The sequence below is a fragment of the Falco peregrinus genome, chromosome 1, assembly GCF_023634155.1.
Source record: "Falco peregrinus isolate bFalPer1 chromosome 1, bFalPer1.pri, whole genome shotgun sequence".
Taxonomy (NCBI): domain Eukaryota; kingdom Metazoa; phylum Chordata; class Aves; order Falconiformes; family Falconidae; genus Falco; species Falco peregrinus.
The window spans coordinates 35436107-35452804 of record NC_073721.1 but is presented as its reverse complement, the minus strand read 5'-3'; the positions used below and the strand labels follow the sequence as shown (position 1 = coordinate 35452804).

The following is a 16698-nucleotide window of genomic DNA, read 5'->3' as shown; positions in this document are numbered from 1 at the left end:
TGGATTGGTGTGGTGGATTGTTAGGAGGCAAAGAAATAGTCCTGGTAAGAGTAATCCTACAAATGGAACAAACCGTGCGTGCAAAATGGAACTAAATTTTTTAGACATTGGATTCAGATTTGCCCCATCAGCAGTGGTGAGGTATTGTTACCAGCGCCAAATTTGGCATTGGCAAAGGTTTGGGGTGGCACCAACAAAATGGGTGCAACCACCTGATGGACTGCGTTGCTTTACAAATTCTTTTACCGTATCAAACTTTTCCTACCAGAGACCTAAACCAATGAAAGAGTGTGTAAGGAACAGTTATGCCTTTTGATATGAGCCAAGTGACCTACCAGCTATTCTCCATCTTTAGCTTCTGTATGCTTTTGGTTTAGGGAACTGTAGTAACCGCCAGCATCTGCTTCTATCTGCTTGGGAGCTGGTTTCATTTTGGGTTTGCTTATCAGCTAGAATGCTCTGTGTCTGTGACTTCTAACTCCAAGTAGCAATCTCCGAACTATATCATTGCCAAGTAACCTTCCATTCTTCTTTTCCACGCTGCCCATCTAATCACCAGCTACGAGCACACAGCTCCTGCCTGCATGCTGTCAGAATGAGTCTGAGCTGCTCAAACCTCAACTCCAGCCTGAACATGAATTTTTGTCTCTGCAGGAATAACAGGAAAAAAAAAAGTCACCAGGGCTACCAGTTCTCGTTATTGTTTGTGTTTATATTTTTCAACTACTTTTCTCCCTGGAGGTTTTGATTCCACCAGTTTTGTTTGGGTTTGATTGGGCTTGCTTTTTTTATTGCTCTCCCTCTTCTCATTTTGTTTTCTCCATTCTTTCATTGGAGGCAATGAGCCGTCCAGCGGTCGGAACTCCCCTGTCCCCTATCGGCCCGACAGCCGCCCTCTCACTCCAACTTACGCTCAGGCCCCTAAACATTTCCATGTTCCAGGTAGGAGCTGGCACTGTATATGTCTCGGTGTCCTGTCACAGTCTAGAATGTAGCCTTTGTAACTTTTGTCTTGTCTCCATCGTTTCACGCTGTTTACCATGGGGTGCACCCTCAAGACTTGGAACTGCTCCTGGGCTTGCTGAGAGGAGTAGTGTGTTCATAAATGGTGGGGGTTCCATTGTGATTTTTAATGATTCTGTTGGTCAGGTGTTTCACATGCTAGAGTGCCTTGGTTTCCAGTGTTGGTTGATAGCCTGTGAGTTGGTTAAGAGCTATGTAGGGGTTGATTTTTCTCCCAGTTGCACCAGCTGAGCACCAGTGTAACTCTGCTAACTTTGGAGGAGCTGGTTTTGATTCACATGCAGAACAGAGTTGACCAGTGAGCCATCACATATGTTGTACATTCAGACTGCTGTGACTTGTTTCAGTCTTGAACCCAGGAGTTCCTTTTTTTTTTTAAAAAAAAAAAAAAAAAAAAAGCAAGCAGAGGAAGGTCTTTCTTTACTTGCTTTGTGCAATGGCTTGGTGTCCTCAGAGAGACCTGCAGATTCATAAGGATATGTATGCCTTAGGATGTCCTCTTTATGAAGGGCAGTCTGTTCTGAAGTGAGCTGCACAGTTCTTCGAGCCTCTGAGAAGACCATCTGTCTTGGATTTTGATGGGTTGAGGGTATATGTCCCTAGGGTTGTGGACATGCATCTTCTGACTGCATCAGTGCTAGCTGAAAGCCTTGTTGTACCCAGTTATTCTTCAGGTCCCCTTCAGTCTAGCATCCCTTCACACTGCCAGAGGTTACTGCTCTTCCTCCTTTCCTCCGAAGTGGCAGATAAACTGTGGGACCTTCCCTTTCAGTCAGTGTGACCTGGCTTGGCTCAGGTAGGCTGTTTTAACTGCTTAAGCTAACCTGGCTCACTTTGACCTGCGTAAGCTAAGGCGCACTTGCACGACTAGCTCTGAGTAAGTAACTCTAGCATGGTGGGAGAGCTGTCCTCTTCAGCTGGTGCAGTTCCACCACAGAAGGAGCCGTGTTCCCATGTTCCTCATAGCTTTCTGGTATAGATGTGCGCAAAAGTACTGCATGACTGCCCTTGCAATGTTTGTACCTATTTGCTGGTCAAGTAGCCATAACAGATCACTAACAGGAATGAAATACCTCAGTGTCCTTGTATGCAATTAATTTGCCTGTTTAGTCAAGGGTGTAGAGTTCTGCAGGGTGAGATTTGCCTCTGTTTCAATAGATTTTTGGGGTTAGCTTTCCTTAACACCAAAGGCTGAGCTGTCTCCTCCTATAGCACTTTAATTGGATGGGCAGTACACAGCATGTATTTCCAAAATGCTCTTTCATCTTTCATTCTAACGTAAGTGAAAACTTCTTTTCAGGCAGTATGAAGTAGCAAAATGTGTTTCTGACATTAATTTTCTAGTTCCCAGTAGCTTATTTTGGTCTTCTAATAAGAGGCTGACAGATTTTTGCATTGTAGTACTGATTTTGGATTAACTTCTGGAAGTGTTGGCTTGGGTGGGAAGGTAGTTTTGAACAAATTGGTTCCTGTCTTAGATTACTATTTGTAAAAATATGGTATCTTTTAGATATGCTGTAGATCTACTGCATTAGAGTTCTGGGAAGTGTTTTTATTCTGATTTACATTGATAATGTGCAATGTGGTGGGCCTTACATAAGAAAATTACAGAAAAGAAATTAAATCTATCCTTGTGGCTTGAGAATTAGTAGTATATCAGTTAACACTGCATAAAGAATCCCTTTGACTCACTGAAGTGTAGCTGCTGTTGACTATTCAAACAAGTGTGTTAGGCAGCTATTTTGTTCTCTGGATTTTGAAGTGAATTTGGGGCTTGCTGCATTCTCCTCTGCTCAATCCCGCCAGTCAGTTGGAAAGAAAATTGAGCTGTTGTGACTGAAGCACAATTTTCCACAAAAGTTATTTGGGGTAGTTTTCCCCAAATGGCTTGTGTCTTCCCCATTGAAATGTCTTGCTTGTTTTCATTTCTTCTCTAACTTTTATCCCACTGTTAATCTTCTGAATGTTTAAAATTAATGGTTCATGACTTGGATGCATCCACATGTTACAGAATCAGCTCCAAAGGACTTCATATCACATGTCTTTGACTTTTCACTTGTTCTTATGTTTTCTTTTCTTTAAATAATCTGATTTTGTATAATACTAGAAATAGCTTTCTGGCTTTTTCTTGTGCTACGTCCTTGATTTGGTCTGTCTGTTGTTTTAGTGTTGAAGTTATCTTTAGCTACAGCTGAAGTAGTTTTTATATTCCCATTTTTCTGTTTCTCAATTTCACAGATCAAGGCGTCAACATTTACAGAAAACCGCCCATCTACAAACAACATGGTAAATGGCCTTTCCCTTTTCATTTCAAAGCTGGAGTGTCAACTACATGAAAAGGCATGCAGACTAGTGAAAAGCATTAGGGTTTTACATTGTAAGCATAAAAAATTAGTAGCCCAAGCTTGAAACAGCTGTTATTGCATGTTCTGCTGAGTGATTATGTTTCAAAGCATGTTGTTTAATTTGGATCATATGGTTTAAGTCTTGGCCACATTGATTTTAATGGCAGAATTGCCATTAACTGGGATTTTTCTGTCTCTTTAGCATTAAGATGCCTTCCTGTAATTCACTTCTTTAAGTTTGTACTTTCAGAATAGAGGTACAGATCATGTTAAAACGGATTAACAACACACTGTTCTCTAACAGGGACTTACATGGAATATCCTTGTTTTAAACAAAGTACAATAATATATTTCAACAGCAAAGGTGGAAATGTTACTGTCAGACTGGAATTCCAAATGTACCTGTGACTTTAAATAAGAATCTTTAATTATTGAAGATAATATAGGTGTCTTAACACTGGTAGGGCTAATTCGATTCTCAAGCCCTGTGATACAGCTCAGGTAGTACGCTGTACTTGTTTTTCTGGGGGTTTGAATTCGAAGTTGGACAGCAGTGTTAGTGCTCTAATCTTTTCAGTGTGGACATTGTTACAGCAAGCCTGAAGTAACAGTGAGGGCAGAAGCCCACTGCCTTGCCAGTCTTTTGTACTGCAGAGCAAGGTCCTGGTTATAACGGAGCGTGTTCACTCTTCTGCTGGGAACAGAAACCTTCAAATGGGAGATGATTTGTATGTAATGTGGTGAAAGGCAGATGACTCCACTTTTTAAAGACTTTGAGTTTGCATCCCTTTGCAGACCCTTTATCCGATGAAATGTATTTAGGGTAAAGTAGCAAACCAGCAGTCCTACAGGTTTTAGGTGAACAGTTGGCTGAGAGCAGTTGAGCTGAGATGATAAGGAAAAGCCCAGGAAGCCCATTGTGTAGTCACAAGTGAGCATTGCAAATAATGCTGCTGCGATACTACATCAAGGGTTTTTTTCTATTTATTTTTTAAGTTTCAAACCATATGCTCATTTTTGAAAAAAAATCTTAACATTATTTTTGTTTATTTTTATGGTTTTAATGTATCTCCTCACCTCCCATTAACATGTGAACATTTAACCACTGACATCACCAATTCTAATACGTAAGTACTGTTTGAAGTCATGCTTTTGTAAACTCTGGCCAGCTTCCTCCATACTTGCAATTATGCTTAGAGTTTCCCAATCAGAAACTGCACACAATTCCCAATAACGTCTAATACTGATGTTTGTAGTTACTATGAACATGTTGGATGAGCAACACAGTGCTTCACTTCGTTAACAGATGCCTTTCTGTTAAAAAAAAAAAAAAAGGGAAAAAAAAGTCCAGAATCCTTGCTTCTGAAACAATAGCTTCAAATAAGCAAAGATTTGAGCTAACAGTTTGCAGATAAGAGGTAGTTAAAGCTGGTTTTAATGTAAACTGAATCCTATTGGATTTTACTTTTTTTTTTTTTTAATGTCAAGAAGTGAAAGCCATAATGCACATCCTCACATGCGTTTTAAGAGACTGGCTTAGACTGCAATCTTAAGTGGATGCCCCACTGCTGAGATGTTTTATTGGTGAGGTTCATTTCATTGCAAGTGCCTTTCCCTGCCAAGTTGATCTGAATGGATCAGGTTTGGTATTTATTAATAAATTCACATCTGCTTTTACTACTCTTGCATCCTAATAAGCAAGGGCATGCAGCAGAAAAAAATCCACTAGCTAAACTTACTTCTTTCAGATTTCCTGTTTTGTTTTGCAGCTTTTCACAGAAACTTAGGAAATAATTAGCATCACTAGAGTTAAAATTAGAGCTGTTCCTCTGAACTATTTGTTTTCTTGCCCTAGAGGGGCAACAGATCAGTCCATAAATCTGGTTTCATTTTCATTAATAATCAGTTGTCCTTAGGAGATACTGAAAAATACTGTTAGACTGAATGTTCTCACTCTTGCCTAATCACTCTAACACTGTGCAACCCTGTTAAAATCCAAAGCTGATTTGGGTTATTTTGGGGGTGGGGATGAGGGAGGAGATGAAGGTTTGATTCCAATCTGTTGGTGGGAGAAAGACATTACTTTGCTTCAAATTGCAATTAGAAAAGCTAAACATGAAAATGTTTGCTTTTGAAAATTAACTTATTGTGAAGTATAATTTTTTTCCAAAATAAGGAAGACCTTTATAATATTGATACAGATTATTACATAGCTAAGTTCCCTGATTGCCATTTAGATGCAGCTGCTTTGGCAGCACAGAGCAAGTCCTCCGAGGATATCATCAAGTCCTCCAAGTTCCCAGCAGCTCACGCACCAGCACCCAACGAGATACCAAAGATTGAGACAGACCACTGGCCAGGTCCTCCCTCCCTTGCGGCCATAGGTATGCAAAAAACAAAACAAAACAAAAAACAAGAAAAAAACCAAACAAGTGATGTGGCTTAAAAGGTACTGGTAACCAAAGCAGATTAATACTGGAGCTGTAAAAAATTGATATTGAAGATTGCGTCTGCTCCAGGTGTTCACCACAAGGTGCAGTTTTCTGGTGAGACCTCCAAGTGCCTGTGAGTTTAAAACTACTGAATAGTGTTGAGTAGCAGAGGTTTTGCTAAAAGACTTTGGAATTGATCACACAGATATTAACCCATAGACAAATTATGTAAACTCCTGTGCAGTAGCTTTAAAAATGTGGTATGTCACACAAGCCTGACTTCTTTCAGTTATTGTCTGTTTAATCTTTTAGTCCTAAGCTAACAGCAAAATTCCACAGAAAATACGATTGCTTCCAACTACATGACTAATTTCATGGCAAGAAGCAGTGACTGAAGTGGAATAATTAATGGACTAAAAAAGTCCTGATTTTCAGAGTTACACTTTCTACAGGCTTTGTATTTTTCTTCTGTGTTGTAGCACTTAAGGTTTCATATTCTCTTTTGTTTAAATCATGGGCATCATCATTTCTAATTTTATTTTGTTTGGTTCCTCTGTTATTTTATTCTGTAGGGGTCAGTAAAAATTAAGCTATCTAGCCTGGTTCATTTATGAAGTCACATGTGAAACACTGAAGGTGTTGCCCGTTTCAGGTTTCTGTGAAGGAGTGTAGGGTTCTCATTGCAATGGGGTTTTCAGAGAGGTGCTGGAAGAGGAGACATGGGGTGGGAGAGCTTAGTGACCAATTGAAGGAGCTGCATATGCAGCGGCAATTTTTTGAGAATGTCCTTCATATAGGATTGCAGCCTGACAAACATTACAGTCACAGGGATAACATCTACATACTTGAAACTCTCCTGACAATGCTTGTTGTAACTACAGCATTATTATGTTGTATATCTGAGGTGGAACTTTTGCTGGAAATTTTGGCTCTCATCTGAATCTCTAAGAAGTGGATGACAACTTTTAATTGTTTCCAGTATAACTGCTTTGTATATTGGCTATCAGGTGATTTTGTTACACCTGGGAAACTAAACAGGACTGCTTGGAAACTGTAAAGGTAAAAAATGTGCTCATGGGTTTTACTCAGAACTAAGAAGGCATCATACAAGTTTAAAACAAACCCACAAGTGCCAGGTTTCCCAGCTTGTTGTCTGATTTTGAGTGTGATATTTTGCTTAAAGAGCTCGAATGAGCTCATGTCAAAAAAAGGAATATTACTGCTAGTGTACTGAAAAATCTTGTGAAAGCCTGAGAGACTAAATGAAAAACAAATAGTTTCTCCATAACTTTTTGTGTCTCTACATAGCATTAATTTAACACTGCTATACAAAACATTTAATTGATACAAACTTTCTGATACTTCAGTTGAAAAATTTAATTTTCATTTAAATCGCATGCTGAGATTGTCTAGCATAGGATTGGTGAATATATCAGGACATAGCTTGTGCAGAAATCATACAACGCCGTCTAAATATTTACGGCAGTATCATGTCCTGTGTATTCATGGAAGTGTCCTGGTGTCCAAATTGGACTCTTTTTCAAGAATATTCAAGAAAATAAACATTTTTCAGTAGAAGTCAGGAACTAAAATGTAGAACACCTGTGTCTTAATTCTAGCTTTATCCAATGGATCAAATCAATTTGCTTTGTTTTAGACTAAAAATAATGCCTTGTTTATTCAAAATATGAATGTCCATTTGGGGGATTAACGTAGTTTAATTTTCCATTTGAAATGTTAATTCAGATTTGCTTTTCTGAGTCTAGATAAAAGTATAAATGTAAATCAGACTTTATGTTTTCAGTCACTGATACAGTTACTGGTGCCATTAAAAACCCCATGTTTCCAGAACTAGCAGTCTGAACTCCTTTTCTCACTTACATTGATTCATGGCTTTTGTATCCAGGACTGTTGCTTGGTTTGGAAAACACACTGCCTTGTTTATTCAGTAAATCAAACTGACCAGTACTTTGAACTAGCATTGAAATCTTCAAGCTGCGGTTGAACTGATATACAAAGCTCTCCCTGTACTGTGGTTTTATGGAATTAGGAGCTGACATGAGACGCAGATCAAGTGGAAGAGAGGAAGATGATGAGGAGCTGCAGAGACGCCGACAGCTGCAGGAGGAGCAGCTTATGAAGGTAGTTATAAGCTTGTCTTCATGCTATTGCTGAACACCATCCAAAAAGTGCCCCTTTGTTTTCTGTAAGCAATTTCTACTAATGCCTCAATCAGCTTTATTTTATTGTGGGTTGTTTTTTTTTTGTATTACCATTTATAGCTCAACTCTGGTCTGGGACAATTGATATTGAAAGAAGAGATGGAAAAGGAGAGTCGTGATAGGTCAGCCCTTTCTGCCAGTCGTTACGATTCTCCAGGTAATTCATGTAGGCAATAAAGCTAATAATGAACATTGAATAATGAGCACCACATATACGCGTATCAAGTGGTTTCCCAGAAGAGACAGCACTGGGAAGACCACTTGATAAATGTGTGCATGGTGTTCTGCCCTGAAAGAGTGACCAAATTCATTAGCTGGTTTTGGTGAGGCGGGTGGTGGGGTGGTGGTGGTGCTAATTAGAAGAAATATGAGGTTGAGGATTCTCGGGCACTTTTGAGGAGAGAGATTTTCTAATATAGATAAGGAGTGAGGTAAGTTAATCTGTAACTATCACATCACACACATGCTGATAGGCTGGGTTATTAAATTACAATAACACATATTGCTTAAACTAGTGGTTCCTATCAGTCTTCCCTGCCAGAGACAAAAAACCCAGCAACATTTACCAGTGGGGCTGCGTATTCCAAACACAACTGGTCTTGACTGGGTGTATTCTGTTCCAAAGCAAAGCGCAAAAGTCGGCTTTGGTTAATTGGTGGCTTAGATTCTTGGCTTTGTTGTATTTTGATGTACATCTGTGGCTTTCTCAGATCTCCAGGGAAAGGTTTGGGGTTTTTATTTCACTCTTCATCCACTGGTCATTGTAGCACAGCAGTTGTGCTTTAAGCCAAGAAGGGACAAGATGAGTCTCTTTGGAGTCATCCACTGAAGTAGCTGCCAAGCAAACTAAGGTTTCCTTGTGTTCTCTGTTGTGTAAGTCTGTTCCCTGTATTTATGGTCATGAAGAGAATGTCTGTGGCTCTCCCTCACTATCTGTAATTTTTACAAGGTCAGAGTCTGAGCTGATGATTTTTTTATTCACCTTAGCACAGATAGGAGGACTTCTTTGTTGGAGATGTGTCTGTCCCTCTTTGCAGTGATAATCAGTGCAATCATCAGTTGCCTTTTGGGGAATCAGTGGCCTTTCCCAAAACCGCTTATTGCTGGCAACAACAGTGCCTCAAGTTCTACATTCTATGACTTTCTGTGGTAAAAATAGTATTTTAGAAGACCAAAAATTGCATTCTTATATGGGGGATCTTGTCTGAAGGAGCTGTGTTAACAGTAGAGGTGCTATTGATCATTATATGGACAATCTTTCTATTTATCCATCTTTTTATCTGTTATTGAAAACACATGCTTGACATTTCCACATTGTCTTTGTCTTACTTGTGCGGTTTCTGACGTCAGTACAAATGCTAAACCAAATGCCCCCATATACCTTATTTCACTTTCATTTTAGATGAAAGCAGGAGTCACAGAGCTCTGTTGAATTGTGTTATGTTACATCATGTACAGAATAACTATAATTTTGGATCAGAATGCACAAGTCTCAGTCTTGTTTGAATTCACTCAGCACTGCCCGTTGCAATCATTGTCCTGTTGGAGTCAGTAGCAAAATGTCAATTAGAGTGTTACAGGACCGAAACTAAAAGCCCTTTTCTCTTTGTAGCAAAAAGTGGCGAGCTGAAGCATGTGACTTGCATGTATCTTGGCTCGTGCAGCAGCAGAAGCTGGTAGCATGAGTGTAATAATAGTTGCAGTAGGAAGGATAGAAAGGAAATTATTGAAAGTTTTGGAGAGTATAATAATATCTCAACTGCGTGAGTGACCTGGGAGAGTGGAATTGAATGGACCTGCATGGGAGACTTAACAGGCAACTTATCCAGTCAAATAATGCTGATCTTGGATTCTCCTTGTCCTTTATCTTGGTGCCATCATAAGATGCAGCGCAATGCTTTATGTAGCTAAGGACCAAAAAGTTATTTTGCTCCGTTTTCTTACTTTCAACTCAGTGGAGACCCCTTTGATTTTGAGTCTGGCAAAATCGCAGTGTCCCTTCTTGATGACCTGTTACCGTGGCATGATAAAGCTGTGTGTAACTTACAGAACGTATGGAAGGCTGTGATGAGTTTGGGGCTGAGATGTTAGTTTCTTAAAGTCAGTGTGTCTCAGTTGGTTATGCATATTGTTTTCTAACTGTGTTTTTTATGCTAGTTGATTCCTTAAATGTTCTTGGTTTTGAGTTACCATGGGATTTTTCCAGTAAAAGATTTTTCCCTTCCTCATTCAACAGCACATGCTTCAGCCTCCAAAACTTCTTCTCTCCCTGGCTATGGAAAAAATGGACTTCACAGGGTAAGGAGATGGTGGGTTTGAGAAGCAAAAGGTGGCTGTAGTTATCGATGGTATTTATTTCTATGTTAACTGTATTGGGTTTTCAGTTTGTCAAGGTTTCTTATAAGACCACTTGAAGTCAGACGAAAACTAATTTCCATTCCCCGCAAACTACATTGCTAAAAAGGCAAGAAAGCAATGCAAGAAATGTTTTTAAAACTGAGGGGGGAATAAAAGGCTTAAAGCAATTGATTTCTCCCTATATACCAAACTACTTGTAAAGTCATGAACTGTGAATTCATGTGCATGCCGCTATTTTTCTGTTACAGCCGGTGTCTACAGATTTTGGTCAGTACAGCAGTTACGGGGATGTGAGTGGTGGTGTTAGAGGTAAGGCTGAGGAGCCTTTTTACATGCTACTTCCCTACTGAACATGTTATGATGCTTGATCATTTCTGCTCTTTTGTTTTAAGGCTGTGGATGTGGTTACTTTGTATTTGTTCAGTATATTTTAACTTCCCCTCATGAACTCAGCAATAAACTCTGCAAATACCTATTAAAAGTTCGGGTTTATTTTGCAAAATCTGCTATGTGGAACTGATCTTTGTTTATGCCAAGGGACTGCTTTAGCATTGGTGCAAATGGAAAGCTGGTAATGTGTATATTATAAGGGATATGACTGAGTTATGTTCCAGCAATTTCTTGGAAAATTACCATCCACTGCACAGTCTGAAAAACGTGCCACAGTGAAGAAGGGAGTATAGTGCCTTCTAATCCCCCTTGCTGCTCACGATTTTCATTATGACTTTGAGCTAGATGTGATATTAGTCATTGCCTAATAAAAATTGACAATATTTCTGAAAGTTCTGAAACTTTGAGAGGTAATGTTTTGAAATGCTTTGAGCTGAGAGAGAGGCTTATCTCCAAAGTGAGATTGATCCTGACTGTCTATGATCAGGCATCTTCTGCTGATTCTTGTGTCTATGGGGGAATCTAGACAGCTACATGATGGTAGAGGTTAGGTGAGGTGAATCCTGTTGTATACGTTTGAATTTTAATTGGCTCTTTATTCACTTGATTGTGGTTTTGTGTCTCTTAGTATTTCCAAAGTGACTTGCTTTTCCTGAATGATAAACCTGCTTGAAATGAAAAGGGCTGCAGTATTTGAAGTGTTTGGCTCTTTACAAAGTCCGAAAGCAGGAAGGTTGCTGGCCTTAGGGGATCGGGTGGGATTTTGAAAAGAAAAGGTAAACTAGAAGACACAAGGATTATCTGGTAGGTTGTGACTGATTTCTGTTCTTCCACGCTCTAAAGCTGATGAGATTTCTCTTTTGCTTTTCAGATTTCCAGGTAGAGTACGGGTTTTCATCAATCAACTGACCACAGAACTAAAAGCATCTACCTATTGAAGTCTGAATTTCTGCTGCAGGGAAGGGTTTCTTAAGACAGTAGCTTTGATTTTCTTGCATGTTTAAGCATAATCACCAATGTAGATTCATATCAACAAAAAACAGGCACAGCCTCAGATTCTTCCTTGTTACCTCCCCAGAACTGGGTTGAGACATCTCGCACCAGTTCTGGGACTTGCTCTGTAAAAATCCACTGTCTGTTGGTATATGAGTTATCTGTAATAGTTCCCTCTGGACAGCTGAGGGTGGATTTATTTCCAGCCTCTGTAGTACCAACCTCAGAGACATACAGTGTCTCTTCTGGAGGCAATTTTCTCCCAAACCAGGAGCCTTGAATTCCTTGTTTTTACCCTGGAATTTGCTCTCCAGACAAGGTGGCTGATCAATAGTTTTCTACAGTGCTGCCATCACAGATGAGCGAGTAAGAGGTGTGCTTGCAAATATAAATCCTTTTACTCCAAATACTCTCTGCAGGGTTTTTTTCCAGAATGGCTTGAGTCCGGTTGGCTCCTCGGCAAAATCCCAATATGAAATGGGAATTTAAGAAAGGGGTTAATTACTTGGATAATTTTGTTAATGGTATATCAAAACCATCATGATTGGAGAAGAGAGTAAGATTATGGGAGGAGAGAGGAGTTGTCCATGTATTGTGCTCAAAATATTATTTCTTTAGAAACAGTACCTGTGTCAAAACAGCACCTTTTTACCCTATTCCTGTTTGTGGTCATATTAAAAATTTCCAATTGTGAAGACAAAAAAATAAATCCCTCAGCTGATACGGTGACAGGAAGGAAAGCCCGGAGGTGTAAGAGTGCTTTGTATGCTCGCGGGTGGGATCTGAATTAATGCTTTTGCAGATTTTTCCACTTAGTCACTGGGGTGGGAAAGGGCCCACCACTCTCCTGGGGTCTGCAGCATCCACCTGGGAAGTGAGGTTGGTAAGTTCAGTGGGGAGCTACTGCCAGCCTTAGCAGTGACAGGAGGCTGGGGTGGTAGAGAGGATCAAAGGTTCCCTCTGCGTGCCTCAGGGAAGTAGCAAGCGGTAGCCACGGCAATGATCTGTATGATAAGACTAAATATAAAGACTCAAAGGAAGTCTCAGGGCAAATTCTCCTTTGTTTTCACCACTACTTGAGTGCCTTTACCCTCTGTGTGTGTAACCTGTGTGTCTGATGTATACCTGTATCTGATGCAGTCCCTTCCGGATGGTCATGTCCCTGGAATGAGAATGGACAGAGGAGTATCTATGCCTAACATGTTGGAGCCAAAGGCAAGTGCAGATGTTATTCACTTTCCTTCAAGACAGTGAAGATTTGACTGTGAAATTCAGATAAAATATGGGAAATGTCTTAGTTCCCTTGTTTTTCTTTACCTCACCTCAGTCCCTGCTCCTTATGTGCCAAACCTCTCCCTTTGTTGTGGACTTTGCCTGTTGCAGGCTTTAGTACTCGGGCAGGCTGAGGGTAGCCCGGGTGTGCTCCTTGGGTTAAGGAGGCTTTTCTAGAGACAAAACAGAGATACTGAAGATGCCCAATAGCTAGGTCTCTGTCAAGCTTCCACTAGCCAAAAAGCCGAACTTGATGGGAAGGTCTCTCAGGTCTGACAGGTTGGAAAAGTGATGCAGATTATTGTGGCTCACAACACACTGTTGAAGCCATCTTAATTTAAAAATTAATGAATACATGGATCTGCGTTTCAAATTTGAAGTTAGATACCCACGTCTGTCTGGATCTGTTCCTTAGCTCTCAGCACTGTTAGCCTGACACCATTCAGTAATGTTGAATTCCCCATATAAGAAATTATTCAGGAGATTTCTTGGGAAAAGAGGCGATATCAGCTGAATATAATTTAAGATATAAATTTAAATGCTTTGGCAGCTATGTCTAGAGATACAGTTGTTCATTCAAAAATGAACACAGAGAGAGAGGATTCAACCAGGGCTGTGTTTTAAGTCTTCTAACTTTATCTGTTGCTGGTGAATCTTTCAAGAAATCGTGATTTTGCCAAAGTTACAGGGATCAGCATTTCTGCAGTTAAGCGAGGAGCTCGTTTTTCAAACCGGATTACTACTTGTGCTTCCGAGTCACCTCCAGACAAACTGTATAAGGCAATAACCCAAGTTATATAAGCTAAGACCGCAGTGCAATGTATATTTACAAGTGGTTTTATATATTATATAAATAAGACTTTGGGGACATCCCCAATTCCTGAGATACTCCTTTTTATTCACGCTCCTTTTTATTTCAAATAAGTTCTTTTTCAGTGCAATAGAAATTCTTACAGCCACCACTGCTGTTGATGCACCCAGTGATTTAGAATGTTATTTTGGGTAACAAATTCTGTCAGTATTATTAGTGAAAAAATTTATGGGAATTCTCATGAGGTAATAGATCACTTTCTGTTGATGTTTGTAAAGATGATGCCAGACCCTCAACATGTGTAAATTGGCAGGTTTTTTATTCATGCCAATGGTCCAACACTAACTTAAACCTGATAAAGTAAAAGAAACCAACTCAAAGTCAGCGTAAAAAACCTGAAAAGTGAAAATTAGTAAATTTAAGAATGAGCAAATCTTACCAAATGGTTCTCCAGAAAGGACAGAATTTGTGCATCCTGCCAACCCAGATAGAGACACGCCTTGTTGTGAATATCTAAATATAAAATGTACTTAGGATTGTAGATCTTGACTTAAACTCTGCCTGTTTAAATATGAAAAGTTACATTTTAGTTTCCTATAATGCTGTATAGGTAGCCATTTCCAGTATCAAACATAAGCAATGTATAGACTTAATTGTACAATTGTGACAATGTTAGAATCTCCTAAGAATCGTATCTTACAATTGGTATGTAAACACACGTTATTTAAATTATTATTACTTACAATAAACTCAGTGGTGTGTTCATTGCTGCCTGAATCTTATTTATTGTATTTCTGAAAAGTTCATTGGGATAATTGCTAACAATGGAATGAACTTAATTGCCTAGTAATTGCACAAAAATTGACAAAAGTGGATTAGGTTGAATTTCTTCTGATGTTAAAATCATTTAATTAATAGCATTTGAGAATAGCTCAGCTATCTCTCCAGGAGAGTTTTGGTGGTCTCGCTCCTGTTCCTAGTGGGCAGGTAAAGACCCATAAATAATAGTAAAGGCTGAGCCAGTTGCCACTGAAGTCTGCAGAAAAACTTCATTGACTTCAATAGGGGTTGGACAAGGAGTCTGGGAATGCTGTTTTCCTACTTGGCAGAGATACGCAATGAGAAGGGCTGTAGAGAGGCTCTGTTAGATAGAACATGAGCTCTCCTGAGTCATTCCAGGCATTTATGGAACTGTCTGCCCCAAAAAAAATAATCCTAAAACAGGGTTTTATTTGCAGGGATGATTCCAGAAACTGATTTTAAGGCACATGGTTTTCTGAAATCCTTTCTAAGCAGCGTTGTTTCTATTGGATTAAACTGATTTGAGACCCACTGACAGCGAACATTTTACTTCAAAGAACTTGTACGCATAAAACAAAAGCAAAATCATTTATGCATTCAGGAATTGATTATTGGCCAATAACTGATATGTATAACTTCTGGATGTTCTTTGCAATGTAAAGAGAAATCAAGGGAAAGGCTAATGGGAGATGTGCTGGACACATAGTCTTCTGAAGCAGATGAAGGTGCATAAAACAAATATGCCTACAAAAGTATCTCCTTTAATCCATGTGTGTATGGCACAGCCAGCAAGCACAGTGAGCAGTTGCTTGAATTCTTTAACTATCCAAAAGGCAAAGAAAATCATGTGATGGTTTCTGTTGAATGCAGTGGCCCCCACAAATTAATATCTTGCTTATTCAAATTTGCTGCTTTTTTTTATGTGCCTTCATCTGTTTCATCTTTTGAAGTCCACTGAGTGTGTGTCCTTAGAGCTGTCCACACTTTGCCAGCCATCACTTAAACCAATGATTGACAAATAAATTTACCTTAATAAACTTAGACATTGATGGATGGAAAGTATATTGGCTAGAGAGGACTCTGACCAAAGCCAACTGATGTATTATATGCACCATAAAAATCAGTGGGGTGGGCAAGTACATGGTGGCTCTATAATCTGAGGCAGTTTGATACTAAACAAGTTTTTTTTGGTTATGAAAATGAGACACATTTTGTTCTTTCTGCTTTAGAATATAAATACATCTCTTTTTCCCCCTTTTATACGTTGTTAACAGATTTTTCCATATGAAATGCTCATGGTGACCAACAGAGGGCGAAATAAAATACTAAAAGATGTAGACAGAACCAGGCTTGAGGTAAGAGAAGCAAGTTCCTAAATGCTCTTTCCTGCTGAAGTTGTTTGTTGTTGCACACTTGGAAGCTCAAACACTGAAGTGTGGGTCCTTGTTAGACTGGTAACTTTTCTCAGCACTGAGCAGGGAAAGAGGAATCGGACAGTGGGAGGAAGCAGCTGCATCTCCATGAACAGTGCTGGGCCAGGAGTCCCACATCTCTGTCTCCCTGCTCATGGACTGAGCTTCTCCCAACACCCCTATGTTTTCTAGCAATTAATTATATATTTGTAAATTGGTGAAAGGCCCAAAACTTCTGGAGTGTTTTGTGGTCATAGGATCCATTTTGGAATGCAGCAATACTTTGTTTGATCTTGGATCTCTTAGCTAAAAGTCCGTGACAGCCATCCTTGAGGATCAGAAGTCTAACTTTCTTTAACTCAGCCACGAGTCTTATGAATTAGTTAGACTGGCTGATATCCAAAAATATGAGGACTTAAATCTCTGCCAACGAATAAAAATTGTCTACAGCTTTGTGGATTAGAAAGACTTAAGCAGCCCAGTGGAAGGCTGGGGATGTTTAAGTCATTTGTAGTTAATTTTCTGTGGAGATGAATGTAAGGGGCTGTGAAAATTTGGGTAAGTAACCATTTATGCACATTTTTATACTAGTAGATACATGATCATCGGTTCAATGCTGTGTTACATTAGTGCTAGAGG

The 16698-nt window shown here is 39.5% G+C and overlaps 1 protein-coding gene across 2 annotated transcripts in view; it reads left to right on the top strand.

Annotated features, from left to right (window-relative positions):
* ABLIM1 (actin binding LIM protein 1) overlaps window positions 1-16698 on the top strand; it is a 143586-nt gene that overhangs the window by 119125 nt on the left and 7763 nt on the right. The window contains exons 13-22 of one of the 2 annotated variants that reach the window (XM_027789243.2): window positions 838-942; window positions 3262-3309; window positions 5606-5752; window positions 7851-7942; window positions 8083-8179; window positions 10259-10320; window positions 10629-10689; window positions 11642-11649; window positions 12904-12978; window positions 15922-16002. In XM_027789243.2, coding sequence (XP_027645044.1) covers window positions 838-942; window positions 3262-3309; window positions 5606-5752; window positions 7851-7942; window positions 8083-8179; window positions 10259-10320; window positions 10629-10689; window positions 11642-11649; window positions 12904-12978; window positions 15922-16002 — 776 coding nt within the window. Of the gene's footprint in view, window positions 1-837; window positions 943-3261; window positions 3310-5605; window positions 5753-7850; window positions 7943-8082; window positions 8180-10258; window positions 10321-10628; window positions 10690-11641; window positions 14612-15921; window positions 16003-16698 lie in introns of those variants that run through there. The other variant, XM_055797763.1, reaches the window with a different exon arrangement.